The sequence below is a fragment of the Drosophila suzukii genome, chromosome 2R, assembly GCF_043229965.1.
Source record: "Drosophila suzukii chromosome 2R, CBGP_Dsuzu_IsoJpt1.0, whole genome shotgun sequence".
In the NCBI taxonomy this organism is placed as follows: Eukaryota; Metazoa; Arthropoda; class Insecta; order Diptera; family Drosophilidae; genus Drosophila; species Drosophila suzukii.
Window position 1 is genome coordinate 23411327 of NC_092081.1, and position 16597 is coordinate 23427923.

Sequence of the window (16597 nt, forward strand, 5' to 3'; positions counted from 1 at the left end):
GTTGCTTTATTAAATGTTTTCTTTTTGTGCGTTTTTCAAAGAATCAAAAAAAAAATCTTTTCTTTGATGACAAGATATTTTTTAACGTTTATAAATAATAAAGTAATTTTAGAATACTTCGAAAAGAAAAGGTCCAATTAAACGAAATGTGCCAGCTAGTCTCAGTTTTGTTTTCCATCCATAAATTAATTAAACTCCATGAACACCTGAACGTATTGAAAATCTGTTCCACTCCACGCAGCATCCAATCCCTCAAATCTCCTTGGTTCGCACCAATTCCATCTTCTCCAGCCTTCAATATGTCACGACTATCAATTTCGGCTCCATTGCGATAGCGATTGGATTTGGATTGTTATGTGCGGAGAAGTCATAAACATTCAATGTGCAACGTGGCGTATGAGCAACACACGAAATCCATCTCGACCTGCCACAGATGTAAATTTTGATCGATGTCCAACGTGAAGCCGGAATTCAGAAGCCACTGAGAAGGCATTTCGATTGCGTTCTCTGTTGATCCGTCAATTTCGGCTTATTCGCCGACTATGTAAAAGCTCATAAATCAACAGGATATTTTCATTGTCAGAAAGCCAAAACAGCATAATCCTTAAAAAATCAAAATTAATTTGAAATCTCTCTTTAACTTCACCGTTGACATATATTTAATCACATGCAAAATCAAATATTTATCGCACATAGTGACGGACTATTTTCTTTTTGTGCCGGCGGGCGATTAAAATCATATGGCGAGAACAATGAGTGATATTTCACGAGCCCTGCATAATTTACCGCTCCGGAAGTCGCCGCGGATGTCGAGAGTTTAAATGCGGCGTCTGTTTTCCCACCCACCGCCCCTACACAGTTTTCCTACCCATAAGTAGGCTACACCAGCCGACTTGCACTGTGTTTTATTTTCCCATTTTTCCTTTTTACACTGCCTGCATTGTTAGCCTGCTCTTCTACTTTTTTCATATTTTTTGGCAGCAATTTTATTGTTGCATAAAGTTTCCAATTGCACAATGAAAATGGAGGAGGGCAGGGGAACACCCCCAAACTTTCGGCCCACGCCCCTAAAGTTTTCTGGGCTGCAAATGCATTAAAACAATGCCAAAATTCAGAGGCCCCGAAATTGGGGGGAGGACCACAACTGAAAGCGAGATAGGAGCCGTAGATATTAGGGGAAATGGCTGCCGTATAGCTGGGGCAAATATTAACTCCTGTCATCTGGTACCTTTGCCAAGTCCATAAAGTAGCATTGACATCTTGATTTATGTATCATCATGTCGACATTCCGCATAGACAACTTTTCGGTGATTTTCTCTATGAACTTTAGCCCTTAATGCGAGTTTGTTCATATATTTTATTGGCCTCGATGGCTCGTATTTCCTAGCGAACAGAACACTTTTCGCACGCAGCTTTCCAGCTCCGTTTTACCCCACTTTCCATCAGCATTTCCCAGTCCCTTTGTCATTGTGAATACTTCTGGGTCTTTCGCCTTGAAAGCGCCATAAATCTTTTTATGATTCTAGCTTCTCCTTCGGCAACGACTTGATTCGCCTTTTTCGCAGTGATTGTTATTGCGACTGCGACTCCGACGATTGTGACGCATACAAATTTCGATGTGTTAGTCACTAATACTTGCCGACCCCGTGACCCCAACCACCATGCAATTTTACTAACAGATATACCCTATTTGGCCAGGTTCAATCAGGGTTATTTTAATTTAAGGTTAAAAGGGAATTAATTTTTCATAGGACTAATAATAAAGCTAATATTAAGTAATGAATAACACATTTTATTTTAACAATCCTCTTTATTTCGTATTATATAATCTACCCTCTTTGGTAGGGATCATTTGTGGCTAAAATAATCTTAAGTCTTAGATAAAGTAAATTACATTTTTTAAAAACGGAAAATAGGTATTTAAGATACTTATTCCTTAAACTACGGGTTTTATTCCGATCCCCTTTTTATAATAGCTAATAACTCATGAGGTCTATTTTTCAAAACTTATAAATCTATTTGAACAGTTACATTTTATTGAAACGCACTTTTTTAATAAACACAAAATGAATTAAGGAATGAACAAAAGGTAAGACCCCACCCATAGGGTAACCCTACTTCGATCCTGTACGAAGTAAGCCCCATTTGAGCAATTTTCGACAAACATTTCGCGGCAGCACGCAACGCCATTTTGGCGACGAACACCATGAAAACGGAAAATGGCCCAAACACGCGACGTCCCCGGCTGACGGGAAAAAATGGTTCTAGGACGAAAAGCCTGGGAAAGGCGGTGGGAATCCGCTTCTGGCCGGCCCACCGTGGCGCCAATGGCAAAAGCAACGGCAACAACCGGCTACAAACGTGGCCATAAGAAGAGCGCCACAGTTGGTTTGGGTTCGGCATAAGCCAGGCGCCAGCAAAGTTGTAAAATCGGCAAATGGCATATAAAAATCGCTGGAATTGTTGTCGTCACAGTTCAGAGTAGAATTCGGATTCGGATTTGGATGTGGATGTGGACGTGGGTTCGGATTTGGATCTGGGCTTGGACTGCTAGCGCCAGCCAGACTAGTTCCACTTCCTCAAAGTGCACGGCAGTTGGGCGAGGTGAAAGGTTATGGCGAGGCAAACAAATTCGCTTGATTAATAAATCGATTCTGGGTCAGCGATGCGTTATTAAGAGGATTATAAAATCGAAAATTTAAGTCCTGCATAAATGAGTTTATGGTCAAATTGGTTCGAAATCATAAAACTTTTATGGGCAGTAAAGAGTTAATACTCGGAAATTTATAAAATGTCCTGAAATTAAGTCAATTTATATTTTAGTAACCCTCACTATATAGATTACCCAAATAAACAATCATGAAAAAATAAAAGTGGCTCTTGGATTGGAAATTTCATCATGATCCCACCTAATTCAATCAATCTTAATTTAGCGCGACTTTAATATCCACCATTAGAAGTCTTTAAATTTGGAACCTAATGGCCCTGTAAAAAAGCCCCGAGTAATTAAGGTCAACGTGTGATATAAAATGCTTGTAGCTTGCTCATTACTTCCTTTTTTACTTTTTTTCGCGGGCATGAAAACTTTTATTAATTGTATGACATAAGCCCGATGGGCTGCCGAGGTTGTTGGTCATTGGGGTTGGGGGAAAGCGTGGAAAGCTGGAAAAACTGGCACAAATCATTACACACGAGTGCCAGGACAACGTTGACAGCGGCCAATTCACACACCCCACACCCGCACAACAATGCAAATTAGCGTAGCCGTTTTATGCAATGCCATCGAGTCATTAACACATTGACGTCCTGTGTCCTCTGTGTCCTACGTCCTGGATCCTCAATCCTGAAAACTGAATCCCAAATCCCGTGCATGGGTCACAGTTCACAGTTCACAGTGCGAGTGTGCGTGTGGACGGGCATTAGTGTCATCAGCATTCGTGGCCCGTCACATCAACACCATTCTGCGAGGACGACGAACGAGGGTGCTGAAAGGACCTCATTTCGGGCTCATCCCCGTGCCTTTACATTAATTGAAATTAGCCGACTGACACGGAAAAAAGTCAAGCGATTAATGGGTTTTAGGGATTTAAAGAGTCGGGAGTGCTTTCAATCCCACGAGGTTGCCTAATTAGTATTGATTACTCGTTGCCTTGAGGATTCATTGGGTGCTGGAATTGAATTCTGTGGAATTGGAATTGAGTTCTTTAAAAAATCTGTAAATAACAAATTGTATAATAAATGGAGATATATATAAAGACTTTGCTTAGAAAAGTAACAAATGTCATGGATAATAAAGCATACATTTTGGGATTTTAATGTAAGCACTTGGTGACCCAAAACAGTATTTCCCATAAAGCTAAATCCAATTCAACTAGAAACTAAAGCCCAGAAGACACTTCGGCTAGAAATGCATTTTAAATGACCATCAAGCTGAGGTTCATTAATCGAGTCCTTGTACCACCGAAATCCATCTTGAGAGTTTGAACCGCAGTCCCGTTTACCATTGAAAGATTCTCCCCTGCCTACAATCGAAACTCGAGCACATCGTCATCATCATTTGGGCTCGAGGACGACAAACGACACGGAATATGGAAAAATGAAAAGGAAAAATCCGGAGCACCCAGCTGCCAACCAGCCAGCCATCCAGCCATCCAACCATCCATCCATCCATTCATCCACTACCCATCCATCCAGTTCAAAGCCAGCTGCAGCTTAATCCCAAAGCTTTGGCATTGCTTTGGATCAGCCACTACATAGTAGGTACTACGTATAGAGTATAGAGTGCAGTTCAGGTGCAGGTGGATGTATGTGGGATGATAACGATGATGATGATGATTGCAATGGCGGCAAGAACGCTTGACAATGACGCCATTGAAAGCACTTTCGCCAGCATTATGTGGCTGTGTGAATCCGTAGAAGAAGGCAGCATCTGAGGTTGCGATTGCGGTTTGGATTGAGTCGAGTTGAGTTGGAGGCGAAGGCGGGGCAACAGTTTTCGGTTTGGCAATCAAAAAGTCATCAAATATGAATTTTACGCTATAATTTTTCACCTGAGCAGGAGGATCCCGATCCCCTACCATCCACCCATCCACCAACGTTTAGCTGCCATTTTTATGGCTTTTCTAGCTTGTGCACGCCCTTTGGCACGTCTTTCAACTCAATTGCACTTTTGTGCATTTCTTAAAAAACTTCCACCCATACGGAGGTGTCCTGTCCTCCATTTTGTGTGTGGCAATATATACGTGGATGTATAGACAGATGTTGGCAGACGCATTTGAATTGATGGAAGTGTGTCCTGTGGCTTTCTCGCAAAATATTCAATTCAATATACGCATGTTGATTGAAAGCGATTGGGAAACGAAATCAACGGAGAAGTGGCGAAACTCGATGGCAAACTTTACGGATAAAGTCAAGTGTTGAGATACCCAAAGTTTTTATTTGCACAGCTTGGCATTAATCGCTTCTGGAATTTAAGGCTTGCGAGCTCTGCAATTTGGAGATTCTGAAATCAAAGTGATTAATTAATTGTATGTGGAGGGTTAATTATTTGAAATTATATATATAGTCAACAAATTTTTCATATAGTTTATATTATTTTTTAAGGACTCTCTCTTAAAAATATGATTATAATAATAAGACATTTTTCATAACTTTCTTAGTAGTTTTATCTAGATCGTTAGAAATCTTTTAAATTTAATGTTTATTGCCAAGTTCAGAAGCTTTTACAAAACGTGTTCTAATTAAAGTTTGGCAAGGAAAACCTGAGCATTGGCCTCATATGATCTCCGTATATTAAACCTGCTTTTTCTGCTTCTTTTCTTACATACTTTTATATTTACTTTTTGGTCTGCTTTTTGTTCAGCTGCTCAGGGAACTTCTGTGCTTTTTGTGTTGGGCAAAAATTAAATTAAAGTTTATGCAAGCGTAACGGCAGCCAGCAAAAATCATTTGCCACAAAATCCACTAAAACCCAATTTTGTGCCAACAAATAAAATGAAACACGCACAAACAGCAGCGGCGCAGCAGCGAAAAAGCAACAAAGAACGAGTCCTGGGCGAGCATGTGTAGAAATAACAGGACCAAGGAGGAAAACCAGCCATCCAAGGACCAGACACACTGATGCACCAAGGAAAGCGCAGCAAAAAACACAGAAGCAGCAGCCAGAGCAAAAATCTGCCTCAAGACGTTGCAGTAGTTGGCAAAGGGAGTGATGTGAGCACACTGCCAGAAAGCAGGGACCGTAAAATGTATAACTTTTAATTTAAAGTTTTAAGAGAATTTCGTAATATTTAATTCTAGTTGTCAATTAGAAAACTATTTTTACTTATGCCCACAAACTAATATCTTAAAAATCATTCAAGTTGGAAATCAACCTAAAGATAAATCTATTCAGAGCATTCAGTTCTTTGCTAGAAAAAACCAAATAACCTATTTAATTATGCAAAATATTTTAACTGAACGGTTTAGTAAAACCAGTACTTTAAATTTGTTTTTAATAAGTGTAATAGAACATTCATAATTAATATCAAGGTGTGAAACAACTCGTCAGCCTTCAATTAAAACGATTTGAAGCGAAATATATTTTCTTATCGTTAAACTGATATACCTAGAATTTAAATACATTAACAAGCATCTAGTATTATCTTTAGGGACTTCTCAGGCAAGAGCACAGTAGTTTCGCCCAGTGTATGGAGCTGGAAAAGGGATGGCGACGTGGATGGCTGGAGTCGGGATTCGGTTTTGTGGCTGTGACGCAGATAAGCAAAAGTTTCGCTCAGTTCTTGAGTTGAAGTTGATGTGGGGATGTGGAAATGTGGAAATGCGGAGATGTGGAAATGCGGACTGAAGAGAGTGCAGAGTGGCAACCGAATCAGAACTGAGAAATCATGTCATTTGGCAGGCAGCGCCGCAACATTTTGCCGCTTTTAATGTTAGCCAAACTGTCAGATGATGTTGTCTGCCCGTCCGTCTCCTTCGGCCGGTCTGTGTTTCAATATATTTTCCCACTCCTCCACTTAAAGTGCAGCTGTAACTGCAACATGTGGCAACATACATATTTCAGCCGCAGGGCTCTTGAAAAGCGCCGATAAGTAAAGCTTGCAAACTTACCGATAATTTATTGAATTATTGAAAGTGGTTTGGTAACAATAAATAAAGTAAAGATTACAGCAATATTTTAAACATATTTTTATAGATTGTAAAAACGATCATTCTTTTACGGATTCATTTGTTCATGTAAGCGAAAATAACATAAAATGAAAAATTATATAATCATTATATTCTGGCTTTTACCTTTAATTGTTTTTTATTATTTAATATTTAATCACTATTTATTTCCCTTAACTTTCTCCACTTCCTTAAACCCACCGCCATTTTTGCTGTCTTACTTTCTCCTCTGCCCACATCCGATCCAACCCGATTTCCTTCCTGCTTTTCTCTTCCTCGGTAATACGAAACGCCACTGCGTATTTTTCAAATAATTAAATGCTAAACACGAAGAGCTGCTGCCAGAGGAAAAAAAGGGGAGAAAAAAGGAAAGTTGTCGCGACATCAAGATACCCAGATACTTTTTTCGCCTCCCTTTCGGAAGCTCAAGTTGGGAACTGGGAACCAGATGATGACGATGATGAAAGTCAAGACAGTCAAGTCGGTGGCAACTTGAAGCCAACTTAGCCAGTCAGCTGAAACTGTTGCCGGCCAAAAAGGTAAGCTGCAACGGCAGACAGATAAACCTTTATCAAAAGTTGCACCGCCCACTCATCACACCCCTGCGATTATCTTTCCAAGTCAGTTGCCGTAAGGCGACACTTTTAGTGCACTCTCCTCCGTGTGACAGTTCATAGTTCGCAAAGCGACAATGGGACAAACAAACAAAGAGGCAAACGAACAAACAAACGAGTGAACGGCACGGGACTGCTGTCCTTCAGCTGCCAGGCTCCACTGCTTTGACATTTGCCACCTGGAACGCTTCTTTGGTGCTCTCTTTTTGGCCGGGCAAAGTTTTACCAACTTATCGCCCACTTTGGCATTGAATATTGCGTTGGCTTAGCCGCTACTCAATAGATTTCCAACTAATTTGCTCAAACGGAAAAGTTTACGGCTTCTTGATGAAAATTACCTATTGAAATGGGGATTAATATAGTGAAAATTAAACAAGTTGAACCGAATCAGAGTATCTAAGTACCAACTCACTTAATGATTATGATTTATAATTATCTATATTATTTATTTAAGTAAACAAAATTAAGTCAAACTTCTCTCTGTGCTTCGAACGAAGATAATCACATTCAAGCTTAATGATTTTCATGATCTTTGGTGTTGATTTCCTCGGCTGCCTGGCTGAAATTGCGCATACGCCACGAGGTACGACCGGAAATTGCGTAGCAGAGACAAATAGCAATCGCACACGGGTTGGATGATTAGTTAGGGCTCTGCTAAAAATAATTAACAATCTCAGTCAGTATAATAAGCTACATAATCAAACATAAGATAAGCATTTATACCTTTAGATATACTACACTTAAAATGTATGTTAGTAAGCACTTAAAAGTAGTTATATAAAATAATGATCTGCGAAAAAAATTCAAAATGTCTTAGGTTCAAGGATAATAAGGTTTACCCAATAAAATTAAGATATGATATTTACCTTATTGACACACAACCAGAACTCCTGCGCCACCCCTCGCCGTGCAGTCAACTGGCTCATTCAAGTATCCTACTTCATTTCACTCATTAAAAGCGGCACCCGGGAAGTGGCAAGGGCATGATGGAATGGCAGCACAATCAGCTAACCAAACTTAACCAGGGAATTCCCCCCGCCCTTGTGACCCCAACCATACGCATCCTGGCCCAGATCCATTAACGTGTGTTCGAGTGATAAAAGGTGTGGGAATGGTGAAAACATTTAAAGCGCAGGCCAGAGAAATGCCCTAATGGCAGTTTGTATCTGCATCTGTGGAAGTATCTGAGAATTGCCATCAGTATTTGAGTTATACAGGTACTTAGTTTGAAGAAGAGGGGCTTACTTGTATTGCTCCACTTTTTATGAAAGGAATTCCAAACATATTTGAAAAATCCTAAAGACCATTAGCAAATATCTAATTTAAATTTAAAAATTATTAAAACACAAGGTATATAAATGGTATTATAAGCAACTAAAGAAGCCCTCCTTAAAAAGAAAAGGTCGTTTAAGAACGTTGTTATAAAGCTTTCTAGGCCTTGCTATAGGCCTGAAACTACAGTGTGAAAATTGCACTTTTCCACTTAAAAGTGAGACGAAATAATTTTGACCCACTAACCAGAATCGATTGTCTTTAGTCGGATGGCCACATCGTTAGAGGAATGTCGACTACGGATGTGACTCCCCTTTCCTCAGAATTACCCTCTTGCGCCGCAGGATTCACCTGGGTAATTTTGATGAACACCTGCCTGCCGGACTTGGCACGCACAAGAAGGAAAAAATGCGCGGTAAGGCTTTTCGACAGCAAGTGATTATGTTTCAAGAACTGTGTTCCTCAGTACGGGTACTACTACCACGAGAGATTCCAAAAGTGCATGCGTCGTAGATATGATAAGGAGCAGCAGCCCGGAGTCATAAGGAGATGGATGACTAAAACGCCGAAACCCATGCGAACAACGAGAAAACATCGATTAAATAACGCAAGTCCCCACGATGGCAATTGGTGGGGCTACAATGCTGGATACGGAAAGGACCAGCCATATCCTAACCCTAGGAAAAAATAGTTGGTCCTCGAAATATATAACATTTTTTTTTATAAAATATATATAATAAAAAGAATCGAAGGGTCTACTTATTTTATTAAGGGAACAGAAACATAAGTACCTTTTAAAAGATCATCTATTGGAGAAACAAAAGCCTTAGTCAGCATCACTAATGAATTGGATGCGGTTAATAAATAAGCCCGATTTAATTTGTTCCGATCAATCAGTTATTTTAAAAGGGGTTATATACAGCAAACAATCAGCTTCATTTACCTCATTTTTATGACCAATACGGACAGTAACGTTACTATTTCATTGGTCATTTACTGTTATATAATTATATATTATAAGCTGTTGCGCCACAAACTGCAGGTATAAATTATCCATTGTTCGAATGTTCCTAAAATATTTAAGAGCTTTCTTTAAACCAACGAAACTGAAATCCAACCAACTGAAAACCCTTTCTTTAATTTTCCATTGCAGGTACGTTCGCTGATTTGACGACAATGAGGGGAAAGGACACTTGCCAAAACAAATGTCACGTGAGCCACACAAACTTTTCCTTGCCCCCTGCCCTGAAAATCTGGCCATAGTTTTGTTTTTCCTTTGCCGCTTCTGGTTCATCATGGCAGCACATAGAAATATTTGGCTACCCGACAGCATAATTTTTTTGGTTCGCTTTTCCTTATTTCCCCGTGATTTTTTTCTGCGCTCTACGATTTCTCTCAACCCGATCCGTGATTTGGCAGCCTGAAATCACGTAAGCCAAGCGGAGGGTTACGAGAACGGGGAGGTAGTTCCGTCATGTGTCTGCGTCTACTTTGCTCTGATTACAAAACCCAACAACAGATGCACTGAGAGAAACACCGCATTTATTATTAATCATGCATGTATAGAAATCATTCATTTGAATTATTGGTTGAATTCGAACAACAAATTTAAGAACAATTTTTTTTACCATTTATTACAATATTTTTAGCACCACTTTTAAAGAATCATTTGAACTCACTCAAAATTTCAAACATAGTTAAGATACATCAATCATATTACACAATACTTACATAATATAAAAAAATAATTAAGAGCACAAAAGAAAATTAATAGGAATGGAAAGTTAAAATAGAGAGTAACGCCAGCAAAGTACATTGGTTATATAGGCTTTAAATATAAAGTTATCTTGAATCTTTTTTAATTTTTTTTATTGTTTAGTAAATTGTCTAATATTTGTTTCCTGTGCAAGGGCAAAAACAATTTGGCAGACGGGCTCGCGCGCTTTGTTAACGCCCGAGCGACCCTCGGATTCTTTTGGACGTGGATGTGGATGAGGATGTGGATCTCGATGTGGATGTGAGATGCAGTTCAGCCAGTTTTTGTCCTTCTGCACCACCGCTTTCCCTTCGTTTGCCAACTTTGTTTTAAGTGAAAATTGAAACTAAGCTCAGCAACTGTCCGATGGCTTTTTATTTGGTGATTGCTTAGCTGCTGTTCCTCATCCTCGTCCCTCCCAAAAACCGTGTAACTGAAAACTCAAAGCAAACGAAAAATCTACGTGACACCAACGGAATGCCAGGAAAAGCTCCTTTGAAGGAGGGGCAAGGAAATAAGGGGTGGTGGACAACACATGCAGGACAAATAACTGCTGAGGGTTTCTACTTCGATGGGCTTTCTCAAGGTTCTGCGAAAGCAACTTTTACCAGAGCTCAGAAATCCCTACACCTTGGAAAAAAAAGTTTTCGAAAACAGTTCACACATCCAAATATATATTCGAAGGGCTGCCACATTCATATACAAATTACAAAATTCACAGGCCTTTAAAGGATCATTACTTCGTATATCGTAGGATTATCCTGGGACATTGAGTTCTAAACTCTTTATATAGGATGTTATGATATTGTCCATAGATATTTTAAGATTAGGAATAGATTGTGGATTAGTTCTGGAATATCGACTAAGCTTTTTTTGTAGTTTTCAACATCATGGGGTTACAGTCGTATCATCTCATGTAGCAGGACTCTGACCCATCTTTGGCTTGGGTCCAGGCTCAGATTTCGATGATTTCGGCCCTCTGCAAGGGCAATTAGGCTCATGGCAATCGGTTTGACTGAGATCGGCGTTGTTCTTACTTCCGTAGTTCGAATTGACGTACATAATACGGGCTTTCGAGGTCTTGCACTTCTCCGCGGGCTCACAAATCTGGCGGATAACACTTGGATTCAGGCGGCAAGGAAGACTACGCCTCTTGTGCCCGGCAGACACTTTCACCATTTTCCGCTTCACTCCCTGCCTTTTTGGACTTTCCCGCGGCTTCGGCGAAGTTCCAAAAATATCTGCCACCATCTGTGAAAAATAATTAGATAATGGAATTAAGTCTTTGAAGTTCCTTTATCTTACCTCTGACTTAGTTTTACGACGACCCATGCTATTTCCTTTTTATACCTTACTAAAACTGAGAATTTTATTTAAAACTACACAATTTTTTAGTTCTGAATGGTCTTATTAAAAGCAAAAAGTAATATAAAGTAAAATTTGTAAAACAGGATAACTTCAATTTCAAAGGCTACTTGTTTTTGAAAGAAAGAATATAAGAAAAACAGTAGATCAAAATTTAAGAATAGAAGTATTTATTTTAGATCTTTCTAATTCCAACTATGTTTCCTTGAGCTAGAATATACTTTCTTAAAAAAACACATTTACTAATGAACTTTGTCTTGATTCTAGAAAATATTCCAAGGTAATCTACTTAAACCTTAACGATTCCCTAGTTAACCAGTTCTTTAAGCAAAATAAGAATCTAATTTGTAAATTTTTAAGTAGTCCTACAAGTCGTAGGTTTTGACTTTTGTTATTAACCTGACTTACCTGACTGCAGTAGGCACTGTGGATATTCGAGCAGCTTCTCAACTTTAGAAAGCAGTTGACCGAATCAATGGAGAAAATGTCTAAGCAGAAATGGTAAGCTTTAAACGCTTTTCAACACTTTCCGGCTGAGATCCTTGGAAACTCAGGTGGAACTCAGCCACCCACTCCCCGCTTATTGACTTTCAAGCTCAGTTTACTTTCCCGGCGCTGTTTGACTTTGAGCTTGGCCAGAACCCAGAGCCCGCTGCCCCCGGAGCTGCCGAACAGAAGCTGCAGGCCAACTGCTTGAACCGGAGTTCTGGGGAAATGTTTTATGCTGTGCACGGTGAAAATTCACATAATTGCAGTTGGAATTCAACAAACAACAGCGGAGCGTAAATAGAAAGCGCAAAGTCAACAGAAAAGCGATAGCAAAAAATACTGCAGAATGGTGGGTCTTGGCAGGAAAAAAGAAGCGAGGGATAGAATCAGCAACGTCACCGCAACAACAGCAGCAAATACAAACAAACAAACTAACCTTTGACCCCCGCCCGTCGTTCTTGTTGTTGTCCACTTCAGGTGCGCCAAGTAATTGCAACTGAAACTGAAACTTGGCTAAGTTGCCAAGGAAACGAATTGCAGCTCAAATTGGAGCTGAAGGCGAGGAGGAGGGTCGCTATACATCCTGCGGAGGACTCAGAAGATCCAGGACATTCAGCCAACAACACACGCACACAAAAGCATTTCGATGCAGGTCATTGCGGCTAAATTAAAAGAAATCAACGCAGGTCGATCGGGTCGAGGGGTGGTTACCAAGGGGGGTAATATTTCCCAGGGCGGATTTCCCAGAAAGGGGGCCACACCCCACAGTTGACAATATAAGCGCAGATAAGGAACAGAAAATAGAGCGGCAACGGGGAAACTGCAACTTGAACTGCTGCAGTCTGTCGTTGATTTTAATTAAAATCTTTAAGCTGGTGTTGATTATTAATTATAATGCCACTGTGTCAGGGCAGTCAACTGAAGGAGGAGGATATTATAAATGACCCAAAAGAATAGTCCTTGAGCAGCTTTATATTTTAGGATTCAGTCGAGAGAAAGCGGATGGGATAGATCCAAACTATCATAGCACTGGTAGATATAGTATTTTATATATTGTAGAACCTTTTTCAAATTAGCCAAACTATGAACAACCATTGTTTCAAATATTGATATATTTTAAATTATATTAACACCCCTTTACAGCATCTAAATACTAATTAAAAAGAAAGCCCAAAACCATTAATCCTATTAAAATCTACCTACATTTTACACAGCTATGACCGAAGTGAACTCACCTTGCAATTAAAGTTACTAAAAATGATTTATGTAAATTCAGCGAGCACAAAAAACACTCTTGAGCAAACAAATTTAAGCAATTTGTCAAAAGAAAACAAAACACAAAAGCCCAAACAACATCAGCAAGCCAAATCCAAACATAAATAAAGCACAAAGTGTCAGGCGGACGGACGACGGACATGCAAACAAACAAACAAACAAACAAACAAACAATCCCCCCCCCCACACCTGCCACGCCCCTCACAAATATGGGGGGCGGCTGGGATGCTTTTAAGCTGCCAAATCCGACAATTAAATTATTGCATGACAAAACATGCACCGCAAAATATTCAAAGCGCGCCAAAAACAGGATGTAAACAACAATAACAGCCGAACAAGGATGGAAAAACAGGAAAAACCTCAGAGAACACACACCGATACACCCACACAGCCAGGCAGACGGAGGGAAAACATCAACAGCAACTAGCCAAAACATAAACACAAAAAAAGAATTGAAGGAAAACCGAAAAAAACAGATTCATCTTCCGCAACAAGAACAACAAAGGTTAGCGAAAAAAAAACTTTTGGCATAGGAAAATCGAGGAGGAAAATCAAAAAAAGAGGAGCGACATATTCCCGGGGTTTCCCCCTTTCGGATATAGCTCATGGCAATAATTTGAAATTCGATTACCATAACCAAGTACTCGGAAAACACAAACAGAGATCGCAGGGGGCCACACACGGACATACATTTTCCCCAAAAAAACCGGGAAAACCGGCGGGAAAGGGGAAAGCGACATTCCCGCCGCCACAGGCGAAAAACTGCAAATGGCGAAAACGTTCGCTAAAAGGTCGCCACATCAGACCGGCAACAGGGAAAAGCGAAAAAGAAGTCCAGAAAGAAAACAAAAAGCCAGTGCACACACGGTCAAAACTGTGGCCAAAAGCCAAAACGTGAATATATCAGAATTTTCCGGGCAAACGAGGCTCGACCGCAAACAAAAAAATTTCTCTAAATATGAGTGTTTGTGAGCCGGAAAAGCGAACTAGACTTCAATACAGTCTGTGGCCTTGTGGTGATGCATCAAACATAGTTCCAATACGCCTCTTTAAAATTTGACAAAGTACCAAGAATGAAAACTAAAAGATAGAAATATATATCTCGGAGATACTATCTCCAGCTTTGCTTTGGGACTTGTAGTTTGAAAATTGTTGTTATTTTTTATATTTTTTATGATAAAACAATCATATCTCTGCATATGGAATTGCTTATTTAAAAAAGGGTAAGAAGTACTAAATTTCTTATTGAGGAAATAAGTCTGTTATTTTTTGACCAAATGCAATTTTAAAAGTATGCTGGAATAAAAAATTTGATTTTTAGATATTTGTATATCTAATGTTTAAGATGTGCCAGAATTTCTATTGTTAAGCTAATTGTTTTCAGAAATATTTATTCTTTATCCCATTGCAAGCAAAATTGGGTTTCCTAAAAAAGGGAAAACTCCATTTCATTTTGCTTAACATTGAACACTCTTTAGAAGTGAAGTCTTTCTTATAAATAGGAAATCGATTTTCGCATTAAACCTTGTGAAACAAACTGTTCTTGTACTTCTCCCACACCACCCCCATGAACTCCCCCTCTCGAGCGATTTCAATTACAGCCAATTAAGCGAAAAAGCGGCAGTGGCAGACAAAGAAGCTCACTTACAAATTGCAACAAAAAGCCAAAGATGCTAACAGCGGCAGACACACGAAGCTAAGGTTGCCCCCAAAAAAACCACCCACCGCCACCCATTTTCCCACCCCCACCCCCACACTCACACATGCAAGCGTTTTGCACCTTGCGAAGGGAAAACTTTTTATCCACTTTTCCACTCGCGTCTTTCGGAAACCCCCAAACTGCCCCCTTTAATGCGGCGAAAATGTTAAAACAAACAAACAAATAAATTAGTGTTCAATCAGCGTAATTTCTTCGACTATGCAGTCTGGCTGCCACGCCCCTTGCCCCTCGAGGCGCCACCCACCGCCCACTTTTCGGGAAATCCACCCAAGCATGTTTGCCTTTTGTCTTAGGGCTTGATATGCGATTGTAACTTTGGTTTCAATTGCAGTGCAAGTAGCCGCGGTGGGCGGAAAAGGGGGAGGGCTGTGCAAACTTTTCACCCTGCAGTTAGTTGTAAGTAATTAAGCGAAGAAGAAGAACAAGGTTGTGGCAGCAGGGGCAAGGGGCAGGGGGCGTGGCAGGGGGCGGGAAAATGGAGGGCCAAACAAACGAAATTTTCGGTAATTTGCTTAATTTGAATTCGAATGCAAGCAGCGATTGGAACAAAGTTGAAGGGAAAGCAGAGGGCCAAGAAAGGACATAAAAAGGAGTCAATGGGCAAATAAATTTAAAAGAAATACCAAGACACAGATAAATAAAGGGGATTTCCTAAATAAATGTGGTGAAAAGTACTGGGTACTATAAACGGTAAAGGGTACAATTGTATTTTCGGAGATAGGGAACAAATGTAAAGTTTTTTCAATAAAATTCTTAACTATATCAGTTTAATTACGTTTTTGTGATTTTGAGATTGCAGAGATTCATTTTATTAAAAAAAAAAATTTTTGGCTTAGCAGAAGTATAGTAACTTTTTGTAGTACACATTCATTTTGTAGTACTTTAGAGTTTAGACATAAAATATTTATGTTTCTCTAATGTACAAATATAAAGTGATTTTAAGATTATTATCTTAATTAATATTATTTTGTTTTTTTATAGATTTTCAACATAGTTAATATACACTAACATCTCTTAAATCAAAATTACTTGGAGTTTTTTGGGTCTTGATATATTTTATAAATTTTCACTGTGTAGAAATGCTACCAAATTCTAATATTGTTTAAATTTTGAATAATACGTAAATACGTAAATCGTGAATACTTAAAATTTACATTGTAAACCAAAAGAATTTAAAAAAAAGTTTATTAAGTTCATAAATGTTAATACTTAGCATTCCGAAACATAATGAGCTGCTTAATAGCCGAGAACACACAGAATTACCACTGCAACCCCCGATAAAAGTGGGAACACTTTGCTCGAGACAATCTGGCGCTGCGTAAAATATCTCCAGATAAACCCACTCAAACTCGAACATCGATGCCGCTCAAGAGCAACCCCCGAGATGACTGGAGATACATGGAACATACTGGGATCCATTGAGTGTTAGGCGATCCGTGG

The 16597-nt window shown here is 39.5% G+C and overlaps 3 protein-coding genes across 3 annotated transcripts in view; 2 read left to right on the top strand and 1 right to left on the bottom strand.

Moving 5' to 3' along the window:
- mbl (splicing regulator muscleblind) overlaps window positions 1-16597 on the top strand; it is a 180873-nt gene that overhangs the window by 41078 nt on the left and 123198 nt on the right. The window lies entirely within an intron of this gene.
- On the top strand, window positions 8808-9298 carry LOC108009047 (uncharacterized). The gene is made up of 2 exons (XM_017073049.4): window positions 8808-8967; window positions 9019-9298. The coding sequence occupies exons 1-2, from the start codon at window positions 8842-8844 to the stop codon at window positions 9241-9243; spliced, it is 351 nt and encodes a 116-aa protein (XP_016928538.2). The 5' UTR covers window positions 8808-8841; the 3' UTR covers window positions 9244-9298.
- LOC108009046 (uncharacterized) lies at window positions 10961-11771 on the bottom strand. The gene is made up of 2 exons (XM_017073048.4): window positions 11614-11771; window positions 10961-11559 (listed from the first exon to the last, which is right to left on the bottom strand). Exons 1-2 carry the CDS (start codon window positions 11638-11640, stop codon window positions 11221-11223), a joined length of 366 nt encoding a protein of 121 aa, XP_016928537.2. The 5' UTR covers window positions 11641-11771; the 3' UTR covers window positions 10961-11220.

Coding starts and splice junctions, on each gene's coding strand:
- LOC108009046 (XM_017073048.4), bottom strand. CDS start 11,640: ATGGGTCGTCGTAAAACTAAGTCAGAG. Junction 11,560..11,613: donor GTCGTAAAACTAAGTCAGAG/GTAAGATAAAGG, acceptor TATTTTTCACAG/ATGGTGGCAGATATTTTTGG.
- LOC108009047 (XM_017073049.4), top strand. CDS start 8,842: ATGTCGACTACGGATGTGACTCCCCTTTCCTCAGAATTACCCTCTTGC. Junction 8,968..9,018: donor CAAGAAGGAAAAAATGCGCG/GTAAGGCTTTTC, acceptor TGTGTTCCTCAG/TACGGGTACTACTACCACGA.